Source organism: Neophocaena asiaeorientalis, unplaced genomic scaffold (assembly GCF_003031525.2).
Source record: "Neophocaena asiaeorientalis asiaeorientalis breed wild unplaced genomic scaffold, Neophocaena_asiaeorientalis_V1.1 scaffold150, whole genome shotgun sequence".
In the NCBI taxonomy this organism is placed as follows: domain Eukaryota; kingdom Metazoa; phylum Chordata; class Mammalia; order Artiodactyla; family Phocoenidae; genus Neophocaena; species Neophocaena asiaeorientalis.
In genome coordinates this window covers 19,594,450-19,612,605 of record NW_020176571.1, presented here as the reverse complement: position 1 = coordinate 19,612,605, position 18,156 = coordinate 19,594,450, and the positions used below count along the sequence as shown (strand labels likewise).

At 36.6% G+C, this 18,156-nt stretch overlaps 1 protein-coding gene across 3 annotated transcripts in view; it reads left to right on the top strand.

The window, feature by feature from the left end:
• Positions 1 to 1,865: 1,865 nt before the first annotated feature.
• The window catches only part of KRAS (KRAS proto-oncogene, GTPase), a 33,002-nt gene continuing 16,711 nt past the window's right edge, over positions 1,866 to 18,156 (top strand). For all 3 annotated transcript variants that reach the window (XM_024733031.1, XM_024733032.1, XM_024733029.1), the window contains exon 1: positions 1,866 to 1,984. In XM_024733031.1, the coding sequence (XP_024588799.1) occupies positions 1,874 to 1,984 (111 nt within the window). In that variant the 5' untranslated portion in view covers positions 1,866 to 1,873. The remainder of the gene's footprint in view (positions 1,985 to 18,156) is intronic.

Genomic DNA, 18,156 nt, shown 5'->3' with positions numbered 1-18,156 from the left:
TAACAGAAGTAGAATTTTTAATGAAAAGTAACTTTTCCAAAACAAACACAAAAATTGTGAGAAGAGTGGCATTGTTTTGCACTTTTGCAAATCTCTAATTATATGGTTTAGTAGACAGCTGGATCCTCACATCTGCTTCTGTATTCAATCTATTATCACACATCTGGAAAATTCTACTGTACACTTGTGAGCGAATAAGAGTGGAAAGGGTAAATCACATCATAGCATTATTGTGAAACCAGTTTTTGACTTCTTGGGCCCTCTCCCAAAGTCTTAGGAATCCTAATGGGTTCCTGGAACACATTTTGAGAGCTACTGTTCTGGGCTATCCAAATTTTATTGGAGGGGTAGGCTGGGCAGGGAACTAGAGGATACATTTTGGTGAGATTATCCTCACCTATCCCATTTGCTGTGGTCAATATTAGGAATGAAAAGGGGGAGCAAACAGGATGTGATACATGTTTGTGGTGGCCCTAGACGAGGCTAGGTGCTGCAGAGCAGGCCAGGGAGGAGCTGTGATACGACAGTTGTCTGGCCTGTCTGCTCTCTGTGAGTAGGTTCAGGAATAGCGTGAAGAGGTAGTTAGTATGTTATCACTTGGAAAAACATATTACTTTTGGGGGGGGAGGGTGGTGAGGTGCCTATTGGGATAATTCTTGGTCTTCGGTAAATAGGATGCTGCATGTATATAGTGTTTATATATAATATCTGTACATTCATTAATTTTGAGCTACTTACTCTGTAATAAATTATTGTTCATTGACTGCCATTCTTTCTGCAGTTCACTACTTATTTGTAGTAATATCATGTAGTTATTGAGGGAAAGGAGATTAAAGTAAATAAATTCATTTTCATTTCAAAAAGTTTGAAACAGCTGACTAAAAAAATATTTTCTGTCTTGGCGCCGTTAACCTTACAAGTTTTCGATATTTATTGCTACTGTTGGGAGATGATGTATGAGAAGCAGAGAATAAAAGTCATGTGGATTACTGAGAAATACATCTTTTAAAAATTCTCTCATTAAAAGTGTGCTTGTCTTTAAATATTATATAATTATATTTTTCTTGCGCAAAGTGCTATTTTTCAGCACTGATACAGCATTATAGATTGTGATTGATGATCACATCATCTGTACTGAATAGTTAGTTAAAAATTCTCGAAGTTCTCTTAGTTTTTACACCATTATTTTCCCCAGCAGATAATGTACAGATTAAAATGTTACCAGGTATCGTCCTTATCTGCTTTGGCATCTCAGTTTTTATTTTCCCAGTATACTGTCCAGCTTTATTTGACAGTCCTCCCCCGACCCCCATCTGATTCTTGCTAACTGTCCAGGAGAACTACTATGATGATGCTTTTTAAAAGTTTTCTGTAGCTGTTGGCCCCAACAGAGGCACTCGGCGTATCCACTGTAACTCTTAGGGGCCCGAGTCGATGAGGAATACTGTGGCGATAGCTGTCAGCAAGTTTTGTGTGGGTGTGTCCTCAGGGTATAGAGCAGTGTGCTTGACACTTGTACTGAGTGAAGTCATGGCCTGCTCCTTCGAGAGCCATTACCTGCTGCCGAAGAGCAGACAGGCTCTTGAGATAGAGCCACCTGAATCCAAGGTAAAAGAACTATGTACTCCGAATGAGTTTTTCTCAAATGCTGATGGAGGAGTTTGTCAACGAAGTACAATTCATTACCAATAGACATCTGTAGTCATCCGGAGTTTTGTCATTGAATTTTGTGAGGTATTTTGAAATAATGTTCCATATAAAGGTGAACTTGTGTTAAGAGGTATTGATAGAGTGTTTGGGTTATATTAACCTCACGTGTGGCACACGTTCTAATTGAGTCACATTTCCATTTTTGTCATAAGGCCTGCTGAAAATGACTGAATATAAACTTGTGGTAGTTGGAGCTGGTGGCGTAGGCAAGAGTGCCTTGACGATACAGCTAATTCAGAATCACTTTGTGGATGAATATGATCCTACGATAGAGGTAAATCTTGTTTTCATATGCATATTGATTTGTGCAGGCCCATCCTTTGGGTACAAAAAAAGGTTTCTCTGATCATTTTCTGTGACCACTCATCACAAGGTAGTTATACTGATAATACTTTGATTAAGTTATCTAAAATGTACTTGGATTTCAAGGCATTACTCTGATATATGAGACACCAGCCTGTTTTCTCTCAGGACAATACTACTATCTGTGACGTTCACTCCGTGTTAGTGTATGTGCATTTTGATTGGAAGTGTATTTCAGAGTTTTCTCACAGGGTGAAAATGTGAATTTACATCTTATCTGTAAGGTGAGACATATCTAACAGTCTTTTTTTTTTTTAATGTGCCTATTTTTATGGGGTTTTGGTATTTTTTTTGGTATTTTGGCGTCACACATAGAGTTGATTTATACTGGTGAAGTGTAATCATTTGGCGATTGAATTAAAATCACTGAATTAGTATTTTCATGTTTTCTCTTCACATTGAAGTGGTGGAGAACCTACAACTACCTGATGCGTTTTAGAAAGCTCATTCTTTGCGTTTATGTATCTGTATATCAGGTGATATGTAAGAATACCACCACCAATCCTTACCTTTGCTTTACAGCCCTTTTTCAGTTTATTCAAGACAATGTTAGAATTGTTTTTTTATTACAGATTGATTAATGAATAATTTTCAGGCTTTTTCAGTTTCATAAAAATGTACCAAAGGAATGGCCAACAGCAAAATGATAGAATAAAGGCCTAGCAGAGACCTTGAGGTCTCGTAGTATGTTTCCCAGTGCCTTCTGGCAGCACTATACTCAGATGATCTCAAGCAGATAAGGATTTATTTAATCCCAAAGACCTGCGGGAGGGAATGGCACACAGCTGTCCTTGTTAACTAATTTCCAGAATGTAATTATTAGCATATTTCATGCATAATCTGAATCTTCCTGTGAAGTTTAACATAATATCAGCTCATCTTTGAAATAAATGTATGTTATTAGATTATTTCTTAGACTTCTTTACCCCAGGGCAAGCGATCCTAATCCCTTAGCTTTTTTTCTAGATCTGATATACCAGTTTTTTTAATCAGCTCTGAAAAATTTCCCATAACTTTCTCTGAGTCCCAAGCTGTAGGGTCTAGAATAGGTCAAAAATGCCCTGTTATGGTACTGTGCTGTGTAATGTCTTAAAAAAACACCTTGACTGCACTTAGGTAGGTTCTGAGGGCATTGTTGGCCTTGGGAAGATGTTTATGCAGTGTAGAACTTTGAGGATTGACAAGGAAATGTTCATAAGGAAATGTCAAATATTTCTGGTACTGGAGGGAGAAAAATGAAGAAATAACCCTTATTTACAAAGATCTGATTTAAACATAGAAGCAGCTTTCATTTGGCTTCCAAGTTTAATAATTTGCATTCGTAAAAGGGAAGAATCTAACTGAAGTGGACCACCTATGTAATAGTCTCTCTGTATTTCCTCTTGGCAAGTCAATTCAATGCTAATGGTTTTGTTTATTTTTTACTTTGAGGAGGATTAAATAGTTCACCTATTTCTGAAGCCAAGGTTACTCGTCATCACCATTTAAATTGGAAGTAAAAGGACATTTTAACAGAATTTAAGTTAAGCATGGCAGTTTTCCTGGGATTCTGGAATATGATTTTGATTTTAGCAGAAGTGCCCTCCATCTTTTCTGAAAATCTGAAGAATTCCATTACACTCTGTTTCCTATCAGAGGTCAAGAATGATGTATAAGAATGTGATTAAAAAAAAAAAGGTTAGGAAACCTTTTGGTCAAAATTGTTAAAGTGCAATATAAACCTGAAAGAAATAAAGCTAAAAGTCAGTCCTTTATTTTGGGGGAAGGTAAAAAAAAGTTTAGAAACTCAGACCCATTAACTCTGATTATGATTTCTGCCAAACCAGAAACTTGACCCAGGGAAGCATTGATTACCTGTGAACTTTGAAACTGACATTCCGTCACTAGTGTAGCCACCTGGGAAATGGTTATCAGAGATTGTCTCTTATCTCCCAAGTTACAGTGAGTCTCTGAGGGAGCTGACACATTGAATTCTTGGTGTAGTTCAACTAGAAGAAAAGCAAGAGAATTTAGTAGTTTATTTTCATAAGTGGTTAAACAAAAATACTGACATGGCGTTTTTGTAAAAAGTTGAAGGGTAGTGGGTATCACTACTGCTGTTAAGTTTCTGGTAGGTGAACAGTGTAGGTCAGAGAAAATAAGAGAGGTCATAGACTTGGCACATTTGGAGTTCTCATCAGTTTTTCTGCATTAAACAAATGGACAGAAGTTTAGGAAAAAATTTTAATTAACTAATACCATATTTTCTAGTGGTTTAGAATTTTCAGAGATTTATATTGGGTCGGCCAAAAAGTTCGTTCGAGTTTTTCATGTTATGGAAAAACCTGAGTGAACTTTTTGGCCAACCCAAAACTGTGAGCCAGGTAAGGAAGGTGGTCATTGTTTCTTTCATTTTATCAATAAAAATGGTCTCTGAGAGGTTGTAACTTGCATAAGGATACTTAAGCTAGCAAGTGGTGGAATTTTAAGTTTTCTGAGACCAAGTTAAGTGGAATTTCCACTGCACCCTTGTATAGCTTTTTAAAAATGAAAAATTAGCCTTCAAACTAAAAATATTTAGTGTTGGAGGCTGATTCAGATTATTAATATATCAAAATTTGAACTTAGCCTACTATCTAATGGCATCTTAATAGCAGAGATATGATATAGAATTAGGTATGACATGTAGATGGAGCATGTTTATATTTACACATGATGATCACCTTTACTTCTGTTCTGAAAAGATTTTACCTTTATCTTTTATGAAGCCCACTGAAGAGTTCGAAGAGAGAATGAAGTACCTTGTTAGTGGTGCAGGATTATTAAAAACTCAGTCCCCAAACACAATACCAGGCTAGAAATAGTATATGTTTTTATAGTTTGGAGATCATGTTATTATAAAAACATGTTCTCTGAAATGTGTTTTCTAAGGTAAAATTTGGTGGAAGCAGAAAAATGGAAGTAGAGATCAGAACTGTCAGTTGGTCAGTTAGCAAATATCTAACAAGTATCTACTGGATACAATATAAAAATAGACATAGAAAGAAGTATTTTTTCCCAGTCTCCAATTCATTGACATCTGTATGCTTCTGTTAATGTGACATTTCTAATTCAGTCCAAGTATTATGCCCTTCTTTGATGAAACAGTTTTCTAGTCAGTAAGAAAGAATGGAGTCATATTGGATTGATTTGTTCCATCTTTAGTGCTCTGAGCCTTGGAGTGTTTATTCACCAAGATATATCAGTTTCTCTTTAAAAAAATTTTTCCGTGTTAATTATGGAATTGCTGATTAAGGTATTTAAATTATAGAGAGAAAATTTGTAATACGAAATCAGTATTGAAGAGTGGTGTAAGAAAAGCTCTGTTTAATATTGTAAGCTGTTATTTTTCTGTTTTTTTGGTTTTGTTTTTTAACATATGTATCAGTAGTTATTAACAAGGAATAGGTGGTGACTTTGCCCCTCGGGACATTTGGCTAAATCTGGAGATGTTTTTGGCTGTCACAGCTTGAAGAGGGGGCTGCTACTGGCCTCTGTAGTGGGCAGAGGCTGGGGTTCTGTTACTCCTCCTGCAGTGCACAGGAGGGCCCCCCAGCAAATAATCACGTGGTCCAGAATGTCAGCAGTGCTGAGGTTGAGACCCCAATACTATGCGTTACATGTAGCTTTAAACGTCCTATAAATTGTGAGGCTCAAGTCCCTGAATATCGTTTATGTTAGATTTTTTTAACATAGTATAGATTTAAACCTTACATTTTCTAAACTAACAATATGTTATATTAGCTTACACTAGTGTTCTGTTAAAACATTCTGTTTTTAAAACAAGGTACAACACAGCAATTTTGTACATCCATTTCTCTTCAAGACTGTGGCCACTCTTCTCCCCCCCTTTCAAGTGAGTGCCCTCTACTGGTCAACTTATTCGCTTTTATAATAAAAAATGAAACCCTAAGTTTGGATATTTTTTCTTTTTAAACTGTGGGTATAATCAATTTATAACTGTATAAATTTTATTTAAAAGACTTATTTTGTATAACTAATGTTTTAACAATCTAAAGTGTCAAAAAAAATCTAAAGTAACAGTTTTACTTTGCCAATGTTATTAAGATTACTGTGTGGACCATTTAGGCCTAACTAATTAAATATATGGGTGAATATTTTTGACTAAGAAAGGAAATGTGGCAATGTAGGAGAAAATAGGGTGGTGCCCTTGTTAGCACTGCTTGAGGTCACTTTGTCTGAGGGAATGAGAAGGGGCACTGTGGCTCTGTGAATTTCTTTTCATGTACACAGGAGGTACCTTACAGAGTTCAGAGCTTAGAGATGTTTTACATGGGGTGTTAGGAAGGGCCTATTCGAAAGTGGCAAATTGTGAAAGTTCACATTTTGTAAATTTTTATAGGATTGTAGGATAGTTGAGAACGCCTGATTTTTAGAATAAACTAACACAAAATTCAGGCACTGTATTTAGGTCAATTTAAGAATAAGTATTTACTTAATAATAACTGTTTGTTGAGCCCTGAATGTTGAAAATTATTGGACACATTTTATTCTAACTGGGGTTTTTGTAAATACAAAGCTTTAAAAACATGCAAATGAAAGTTGGCAAAGGAAATAAATGAAAGGAAAAGAAAACTTTATCCTTTATCGTTTGGCGTCTCTTAAGAGTCTGGTTTAAGCAATGCAACTAATTTCTTAATTCCGTAAATGTTATTAGTGCCTACTCTGTACCATGCAGCCTTCCTACGGTCTAGAGATACACTGAGGAGCAAAAGGAACTGCATCACTGCCTTCATGGAGGTTATTAGTCTTAGATATATTTGGAGAGCAGTGTTTCTAGACAGTGATCCTAACTATATATAACTTAATTTAGAGGCTTTATGCTTTAGGAGGGCGATAGATTTCTTATATCTCTTAACTATATTGTCTCATAGTTTCTAGGTTTATGGAACAGTTATATTATTGTGATCTTAATGTAATAAAATTAGAAATGGGTAGTAAAAACAAAATATTTGAGAGGATTAACTAGGGCTATATTACTTACCTTAGGTAATTTTTGAACTTTCTATTTTGAAAATTTCAAGCCTATGGAAAAGTAGTGAAAAATAGTACAGTGAATACCTCTTAACCTTTAAACTAGACATAGTTACTTTCTGTGTGTGTGCCTGTGTATGTACACACACATACTTGAATACACATTATTTATTTTTGCTGCACTTTTTTAGAATAAGTTGCGCATGTTAGGACCCTTTACCTCTAAACACAGGGGTCTGGCCATATTCAGCCTGTGTCTGTTTCTGTTAAGTTTTATTGGGGCACAGCTGTGCTTGAGTGTTTACATGTTGTCTTGGCTGCTTTTGCACTACAGTGGCAGAGCTGAGTGGCTGCAACAGAGACCAAGTACTGTCTGTCCTTTACGGAACAAGTTTGCTGACCCTCTTCTAACAATAAGAATAATTCATTGTATAACTACAACGCAGTGACAAAATTTAGGAAATTCAACATTGATACAATGTTTTATCTAACATATAGTCCATGTTCAAATTTTATCAGTTCCCAGAATGTGCTCTCAGCAATTCTTTTTTTTTTTTTTTTTCCTGATCCCAGGATCAAAAATCATGTGTCACGTCTCACAATCTAGAACAGTTTCTCAGCTTTTCTTAGTCATTCGTGACAGTGGCACTTTTTGAAGAATTCAGGCCAGTTGTTTTGTAGAATGTCCTCTCCTTTAGTTTTGTCTGATTGTTTCCTCCTGGTCAGATTTGGATTAAACATTTTTGGTAGAAATACTATGTAAGTGATGTTATACCCTCCTTGGTGTATCACATCAGGAGGAACAAGATGCTGGCTTGTCCCATTATTGATGATGTTATGTTAACATTGGTTATTTGGTTAAGGTCATATCTATCAGTTGTCTCTCTGTAAAGGTATCTTTAGTTCTTTTATAATTAATGTGTACTCTGTGGGGAGATACTTTGAGACTATAAATATCCTGTTCTCCAACATATTTGCACCCAGTGGGATGTAGTAGCCACTGATAATTCTAACCAGAACAGACTACCACCATAGTGACTGCAAAGTGGTAGGTAACCTAACTCTGTCATTATTTCTACATTTATTATTTGACATCTACCATAAGTAAGGTTTCTCTCTTTTCTCTTCCCTCTCCTTATTTATTTGGTTTGTCTTATTTGTATCCGTACAGACTCATGGATTCTTTTTTCATCTGATGTGTTAAAGTCTATTCTTGTCATTACTGATTTTGGTGCTCAAATATATTTTTGATTTGGCCAGTGGAATCCCTTTCAAGCTGGCCTCTGTATCTTTTGACACATCCCCATCAGTTTTTGAGCTCTTTCTTACTTTCTGGCACAGTGCATTCCGGGTTCCCTTTGTTCTTTCCCTGTCCCTACCCTGGATTCAGCCAGAGAGCCCTAATTCCTTTTACTAGGGAATGATATTTAGAAATTAAGTCCTGGATGTTAGGCGGTGCTACTGGAGTGTCACTGCTTCTAGACCCTTTTCAACAGACAGAGCTAAGCAGTAGCTTTTATTTAAAAATCATGAGTTCATTCTTCCTCCATGTCTTCTTTCTCCCATGATGAGTACACTGGTTCTACCTTGTGTAAGTTTTAATGTTAAACGTTAGACAGCTATTGAAATAAAAATGATAATGTCAATCAACACAGATTGAATAATTTAACATTAGGTTAGCTTTTTTATTTGTGGAATTGGGATTAAATATTTTTCTCCATTGAGAGAAAAATAGGGATCCTTTTCGTTTTCAAAGTATTCTTTTTTTTTTTGCGGTGCGCGGGCCTCTCACTGTTGTGGCCTCTCCCGTTGCGGAGCACAGGCTCTGGACACGCAGGCTCAGCGGCCGTGGCTCACGGGCCCAGCTGCTCCGCGGCATGTGGGATCTTCCCGGACCGGGGCACGGACCCGTGTTCCCTGCATCGGCAGGGGGACTCTCAACCACTGCGCCACCAGGGAAGCCCTCAAAGAATTCTTAAACCATTTGGGAAAAGGTTGAGCTATTTAGCTACATAAAGACAAAAACACCTTTAACAAAAATCCAAGACAAATGGAAACCTGGGAAAACTACTTGCATCATCTGTCAATCAGGAAGCTCTCCTGTATTTGAATTAGAAAAAAGCAAACATCCAAATAGGAAAAAAAAGGCATATAAATAGCCAACCTATCCACACTCACACAAAAAGTGCTGTCGAAACATATTAAAAGATACTTCATTAATGTAGAAATGCAAGTTCAAACAATAAATAACATCTTTTATTTTCATGTTGGCTAAGATTAAAATGATAACAGGCCTGGAAAGGTATGGAAAATGTGTACTCTTTATGCTGTAGTGAGAGTATACCTTCTTATAAACTTTCTGGAGGTCATCAGTTTGGCAGTATTTATCAAAATGGAAACTACATGTCCTTTGACGAATTGATTCCACTTACAGAAATTTATCTGAAAGATTCATTTGGATAAGTGTTTAAGATGTATACCCAGGAGTGTTATTGCAGTGTTGTTTATAATTTTTAAAAGTGGAAATAATCTACACATCTACCAGTAGGGAATAGGTGAGGTAAGTTATGGTATCTTTGTACAAATTATATTATACAGTTTTCCGAAAGGATTAGGTAGATCTATATGTACTGACATTGAAAAACTGTCCATTATGTAAGAGAAGCTGTATCATAGCACTTTGTGTAGAGTATGAGTCTGTTTATTTAAAAACAATGTGAATATGTACTAAAATATGGTAGGACGTATGCCAAACTCTGTAGTGTTTTTTTGTTTGTTTGTTTTTTTGTTTTTCTGTACACGGGCCTCTCACTGTTGTGGCCTCTCCCGTTGCGGAGCACAGGCTCTTGACGCGCAGGCTCAGCGGCCATGGCTCACGGGCCCAGCCGCTCCGTGGCATGTGGGATCTTCCTGGACCGGGGCACGAACCCGTGTCCCCTGCATCGGCAGGCGGACTCTCAACCACTGTGCCACCAGAGAAGCCCTGTAGTGTTTTTGTCTTTTAAAAAATGAGCATATACTGTTTGAGAGGGAAAAATAAATCCTAATTTTTGAGGGAGAGAAGTCACTAGAGTATTAGATACCATCAGATTACTTCATATTTACTTTCTTCCCCCCTTTTTAAAGCCTCAACAAATTGGATAATACAGATGTATTACAGATAAAGAGGTACAGTTAAAGGAATTGGTATTAGGCCAATTAAAGAACAGCTGAGAGATATAATAATTCAAAATATGAAAATTATATTGACATCTGTAATTATTAAGATTGGATCCATGACTGATCCAGCCTCACATTCTGACCTTGGCATCAAGTGATAATTTATGGGAGAATGCCACATGACTTCAACAGGTTACAGATGTAGGCTTATAATATCCTTATTTTCAAAATCTGTTATGCAAATTTTCCTTGAGTTTATTCAGATTTTATCTCTTGGACATAGTACACATTTTATTCTCTCTAGTCCTAAGCTAAGATTCAACATTCTTATAATTTCAAATGTCCATTATTTAGTAAAGAAGTCTTTGTTTTCTTTATCCTTACTTCTAATGAATGTCTTAACCAAAAATTCTGCCATGAGACAGAAGGTGTTAAGCTCTTTTAATACCCTTACTCCCTAATCAGTACAGAAATCCTTCATAAACCTCAGAGTTTTACTCTTTTTCCCTGGAGCTTGTGCAGCTCCATTATATTTATTTTGAAATACAGTGAGTGGTTTTGGAAAAAGTAGTCCAAATGTAGATGTCCAGTGATTCTTATAAGGGCAAGATACTGCTGTTGCTATACAGTTCCTAGTAGCCAGTGGCCTGCCCCCTACCCTTTGGGCCTGTAATAGCATGTACAATGTAAAATATGAAATAACACAGTTAACTTTTTAGAGCACTTTTTCCTGGTCTTTAATCCTAATCTGTATACAAAGTCCTCTTCATTATTATTTACCCACTTTTACAGCAAAAGAAACAATAGCTTAGAGTAGACTAGAGATTAAGTAGTTTGCCCATACTCACACCGCAAGTAAGTGGGGTTTAGCAGGTGACATAGATTGAAGATTCAGGAGTGTATCTTTAGCCTAGATTTCGGCCCTGAGCATCAGCCCTATATATCAGAGCTGCCTACAGGTCATAGCACCAGAGCAACCCACGAACATACGGAATTCAACATGCCCCAAATTGAACTCATTTTCCTGTCCCCTTCCCATTATGTTCCCATCTCTAAACAATAAGCTCTGCCATTTAAAAAAAATTGAGATATAATTCACATAACATAAAATTCATCCTCTAAAGTGTACAGTTAGGTGGGTTTTAGTATATTCACAAAGTTATGCAACCATCACCCCATCTAATTCTGTCACATTTTTATTACCCCATACCAATTAGCAGTCACTCCCCAATCCCTTCTGCCAGCCCCTGGCAACCATTAATCTACTTTCTGTCTCAGTGGATTTGCCTGTTCTGAGTATTTCATGTAATTGAAATCATACAATATGTGGCCTTTTGTGTCTGGCTTCTTTCACGTAGGATAATATTTTCAAGGTTCATCTATGTTGTCACATGTTTCAATACTTCATTCCTTTTTATGGCTGAATAATACTCTCTTGTGTGGATATTTGTTTATGTATTCATCAGTTGATGGGCATTTGGATTGTTTCCTCTTTTTGGCCATTTTGAATGATGCTGGCTGTAAACAGTGCTGTAAGTGATGTATGAGGGTTGTTCTGTCAATTTTACCTGTTAAGTATTTCTCAAAACTGTTTAATCTTCTCCATCTTACTGCTTTTGCTGCCTTAGTTCAGGTTCTGTCATTTCTTTTATTTTATTTTTGGCTGCGTGGGATCTTCATTGCTGCACGTGGGCTTTCTCTACTTGCGGCGAGCGGGCGCTGCTCTTTGTTGCAGTGCGCGGGCTTCTCATTGTGGTGGCTTCTCTTGTTGCGGAGCACGGGCTCTAGGTGCGCGGGCTTCAGTAGTTGTGGCTCGTGGGCCTTAGGGCGCAGGCTCAGTAGTTGTGGCGCACGGGCTTAGTGGCTCCGAGGCGTGTGGGATCTTCCCGGACCAGGGCTCGAATCCATGTCCCCTGCATTGGCAGGCAGGTTCTTAACCACTGTGCCACCAGGGCCAGGTTCTGTAATTTCTTGTAAAAGTTTCCTAAACTCATCTCCCAGCCTCCAGTCTGGTCTCATTTGTCATAATAATGCTAACAGTGGACATTGTTGATCTGATCGTCCCTCCTACTTAAAAATCTTTTAGTGATTTAGTATAAGATGAAGTTCAGAACTTCTTAAGATGGCATATTGGACCCTCCATAAGCTGGCCTCTGCTTGATGGTGCAGTTTCAGTTCTACTCACCTATAATCCCTCTAAGCTAAAATTGTGTTGAACTTCTTGGTTCCATGTATTCAACATGCTGTTTCCTGGTTTTGTGCATTCTCTTTGCTCCTTCCTGCCTGGAGTGGCCCTCCTGTCTTTCTTAATTCATACAAGCAAAGTTGATGTCTTCTCCTGTTTGTCACCATTGTACTTTGTTCTCCATAAGGTGTTGCATTTATTTCATTGTGTTTAAATTACTTGTTTACATTCATATCTCTTCCACCAGACCTAGCTCTTTGAGGTTAGAAACTATAATGCCTGGCACAGTATATGACATCCAGAAGATTTTTACTAAGTGTTCCTGTGATGCAAGGGAGAATGGAGTAGGTAGGTGGGAATGAACTAACAAATAAGCCTGTGCTTATATATCCCCAATTCCTTGTTTCTTTCCTATTATAATTCTAACATACCGGGCTATTGTACATGTTTTTAGCTGTCTTTGAGAACTAGCTGTGTACAACAACTTTTGATGGTTTGTAACCAATAGTGTAACACATCATTCTGTGATAGATTCAAATAATCTTTTAGAAGAGTAACAAAATATTTGAGCATTAAGAGGGTAAAAGTAAGTTTTTTCCTATAGGTGTTATTTAGCAGTACATGAAAAATACTTACAATAACGCATTAAGAAAATCTTACAAACATTTCAAAAGTAAATCCTCAAATAATACTTCAGCTGACATTTCCAGCAGTCCTGTTCATATTTACAAGAGCATCTGATGGAATCAGCAGCATGAAGATGGATATTAAATGGGATAAGGCTTGTAATATGCTTATCACAATATCCAGCATATAAATAAGGGCTCAGTAAATGTTGGCTGTCATAATTACTATTAATAGTAATATGGTTACTTTTAGTAAAAGGTCCTAATTTCTTTAGTTTTTTGTTTGTTTGTTTGTGTGTTTTACTATACTATGTCTTCCCATGACAGGATTAACTTTAACTGCCTGAGTTGGAAAACTAAATTGAATATGTTGACATATGAACATACTGAGTAACTTGGTTACTGTTAATTATAATAGAAAAATGACAAAATGATGTCCTGGTCGGTGAGTGTATCTCATTCTTGAAAGATAAAGTCTTAACTTTCGAAGTCCTCCATTGGGTCTGCAGATGAGTTTCTGTACATAAAACAACACTTGAAGGCATGTTAATAAATTGGAAAACACTTTTAAAAAATTAAGCCAGTACAAAAAAGACAAAAATTCCAAATGGGCAAAGGACACAGGTAATGGGAATAAATATGAAAAAGAAAAACTGTGTAACATTACTAGTCCTCAAAGAAATAGATATTAAAACAATAGGATTTTTGGTCTAACAAGCTGACAAAAATAAAAATATGAAGCCTATTGTTGAGTGAGTGGTGATGGAACGGGTACACTCTTAATGCTGTATGGAAAATACCATAAGCGTCATGTGCGCCCCAAACCAGGTTTTCCCTATCTTAACATTCTGCCACATTTGCTTTAGATCCTTTTTTCTTTTTCAAGATATAAAACTTAATACAGTTAAAGGCCTCCGTGTTCTCTGTAAGCTTATTCTCGTCCCTCCCCAAAATGTTTAAAAATCTCTTTATATTTTGACATTAATAGTAATTAAAATTTTTAATATTATATAAAACTTGCTTGGATACATTTATTAAAATACTCTTAATGTATAATTTAAAATTTACAGCTTTATTGTTTTAATATAATTTATAATACCTTACACTTGTGTTTATTTTTACAGTGTCTGCATATATTTACATTGAATGGGTTTATTCATTTCTTCAACAGACAGTACTGATTACCTGCTGTATTTAAGACTGACACACAGGGTGCATAGTGGTGAGCAAAACAGATGTGAGCCCTACCATCATGGAGTTTAAAGCCAAGCAGGGGGTATAGACTTGAACAATTACACATAAATACGTAGTTACAAATTATAATAGGATCACCAGCTGCTATGTGGAGAACAGACTAGGAAGCAGTTGCAGGAGATTGCATGAGACAGTCACATTGGACTAGGGTGATGGTGGTGAGTGCTTGGATTTGGAGTATGTTTTGAAAATAGATAAACGACATAAGATTGTGGGTATTAAGCGCCTATGTAATTTTTTTTTATGGTATGATGATTTAGGATGCCATGTTAAGTATATCTCCATTTCAGCTATCGTTTTAAAAAAATAAACCATAGTTTCTTAGCATCTCTTACCAGAAGTGGCATTACTGTGTCAAAGGCTATGAACGTTGGTATGGCTCTTGATAAGTAATGTACTTGCTTTCCAAAAGGATTGTACCTGTTACTGTATCACCAGAAATGCTTGACTTCTATGTTTAACTTTTGCCAGCATAGTGTATTTCATTTAGAAAAGTTTTTTTTTTTTGCGGTACGCGGGCCTCTCACTGCTGTGGCCTCTCCCGTTGCGGAGCACAGGCTCCGGATGCACAGGCTCGGCGGCCGTGGCTCCGCGGCATGTGGGATCTTCCTGGACAGGGGCACAAACCCGTGTTCCCTGCATCGGCAGGCGGACTCTCAACCACTGCGCCACCAGGGAAGCCCTAGAAAAGTTTTTTTTCTTTTTTTCCTACTACTTCAGTAAATTAAAATAGTACTTTAGTTGGGAGTAAGGGGAAATCTATGGAATAACTTTCCTTCATTTAATATTTTATTACGTTGAGTTAGTTTTTAAGTGGCTTTCTTTTATCCTAGTTTCCAAAGGATGTTAATAACCTATGTATCTGATCTAAAAGTTTATTCTGTTTGAAAGGCTGGAAATAATACTAATTAAAAATGTAAAGTCTTGATTCTTTTCTTGCTGTCTTTAACTAGTTTCATTGTGGAATTTATGTGGTTTTAAACTGGTTAGGCTTTGATAACCTGTACTTTCTCAGTGATGATTTTTTTTTAAATATAAAAGGAATAATATGTGTTGAGAGTACTTTAGATTTGTGGTAAGGTATTAGCTTAGAGCAGGGGTTGGCAAAATGTAAAGGGTCAATTGGGTCTTCGTCACATAATCTTTGTTGTTTTTTAAACAACCATTTAAAAACTGTTCTTGGCTCATAGACCATACAAAAACAGGTGGGCAGGATTTGGCCTGTGGGCCACAGTTTGCTGTGTACCCTTATTTAGGCTCTTATGTTGGGAAAGATTCTACATTGATGCATACATTTTTTTCTACTTCCATATACTTTTTTTCTTCTGGCTAAACAAAATCTTTAGTACTTACATATCATTTTTGTTGTGCTTGCTGTCTGCTTTGTCTTAAAACCTGTCATTTCTTTTCAGATCAGATCTCACCATTTAACACTTCTGTTCTTAAGTTTTTATCAAGTTGCACTGCCTTTTTATATAGTTCAGTGACTAATTATGCTTCTAAGGATGACTGTAGTTAAAATTGGGGGCTTCCCTGGCGGCGCAATCGTTAAGAATCTGCCTGCCAATGCGGGGGACATGGGTTCGAGCCCTGGTCCAGGAAGATCCCACATGCTATGGAGCAACTAAGCCCGTGCGCCACAACTACTGAGCCTGCGCTCTAGAGCCCGTGAGCCACAGCTACTGAAGCCCGTGCGCCTAGACCTTGCTCCACAACAAGAGAAGCCACTGCGATGAGAAGTGCGTGCACCACAATGAAGAGCAGCCCCTGCTCGCCATAACTAGAGAAAGCCTGTGCACAGCAACAGAGACCCAGTACAGCCAAAAATAAATAAATAAAATAAGTAAATTTATTTAAAAAAAAAATGCAAATAAATAAATAAAATTAACTTGGGAAATACTGAATTTTTAACCTAAACCTGTTATTTGTAATCAGCATATTCTTCCTCATTGTTTATGGGCTGGTTGTAGATTACGTTTTTTCAATAACAGAATGTGACTCAGAATTTTGCTTTCAATATCTTTGGGGTTTAGAAGGGAAAAGTTAATAGGAATGAATAGGGACTTCTTTCCCAGTTTTCAGTCCCTTTGATGGAGTGTTCATCATGGGAACATGCTGTGAAATGCATGCAGAAACTACTAATATTTCACAGTGTATACTTTTGAAACACAAAGTGTTTGAAAATTTTTTAAATGGGAGTTCACTGAGGTATACATCTTAGAGGCGATACCTGTGGGCACATGTGCGTAATCCTCCAGCCACACCTTAGGTATAGATTTGTGTGGCTCCAGAAGCTATAATCTTTAATTTCATTGTTGATAGAAAATTTTAAAGATTAAAGAAACCATTCACCATAAGGTTAACTTCAGCTAGTACTGGTAAGTGAAGAATGCGAGGTGACAGCAGTAGGTGAGGAAAAGTCTTTCGTCTGTTTCACATGTGCCGTAGCCACACCTGGGTAATGAATGGATTGACTCCAAGAAACTGTACTTTGCTCTCAATTCCTGCTCTTTCATTCTACTCCAAAAACAATGGTTTTCAATTTATAATATACAGGAGTTCTTTCAAGGATCAATAGTTAATTAAAGGAATAGGCTAAAATAAAATGTCAACCAAATGTTCAAATCTTTAGTCAAGAGCTTCTTGTTTAGAAAATTAAATATCCATCCTTTTTTTCTGACTGTTGAGATAATTGGTTTTTATTATAGAAAATTTGGAAAATACAGTTTAAACGATAAGCGTGAGATCATTCTAATATGGTAATCTTTCACACTTTTTAAAATAAAAGGCAAAGAAAGAAATACATTTAAAATAATATCTATTACCACAAAAAACGGTAAGCAAGAGCTCAATTATTTCTTAGATTAATTATCTCCATCAGAGACATACCCTTTGTTAACATTTTGATGTACATACCACCACGAGTTTTTTAATATATGTACATACAAGGTACATTTATACAGATGTGCAGAGATATTTTATTGGGATCATGCTACATGTGTATCTTTGTATTCTCCTTATGCTGTGAACAGTTTTCAAACACTTTTCCAAAAACATGATTTTCAATGACCATTTTTTTAATGATAGATTGGTCTGTGAAGTAATTCATGAACTAAGGGTGGAACAATAAGAAACAGTGTCCTTGGGCTTATACTTTATACCCATTATTAGCCCTGCCTCTGACTCCATGACTTCACCTTGCACCAGCCCTTTTCCTTATTTTTTTGAAGCCTATTTTGGCAGACAGTATGTGAAATCTTTTAGGCGTGAGTATTAATCAAAAGTCAGAGGAAAATAAGATTTTCATTTCAAGATTCAGTTATGTCACCTACCTTCTTTCCTTTACACCATCTTGGAGTTGCATGGTCTCTAAGATATCCATCTCTTTCTCTCTCCTTCAACCACTCCCTCTCTTTTTACTAGAGGTCTCACAGAATTTGCAGACAGAACAATCATTCTCTTTAGCATTATCATAGTATCTATCTGGCTGTTAAATATTGTTCCCAGGACTGCAGAAATGGATTAAATAAGGGCACTAAAATTCTCCGTATTGACCATTCTCTTATGTATTCCTTTGACTATAAATAAAATAGATGCATGACACTTTCGTAAGTTGCTTGATTTTTCTTGCCACCTAAATCATCCAGAATAATAGGATTTGTTAGAGCTATCTCATTTTGTAAAAGTTATTTTCCTTTACAGAGAATTTGGGTCTTTTTGTTATTAATCTATGCACTTACATTGTTGAATCTCTGTGTAACACCTTTTTAAAAAAAAAAACTTTTTTAAACTGTGGTAAGATACACATAAAATTTATCATTGCTTTTTTTTTTTTTTTTTTTTTTT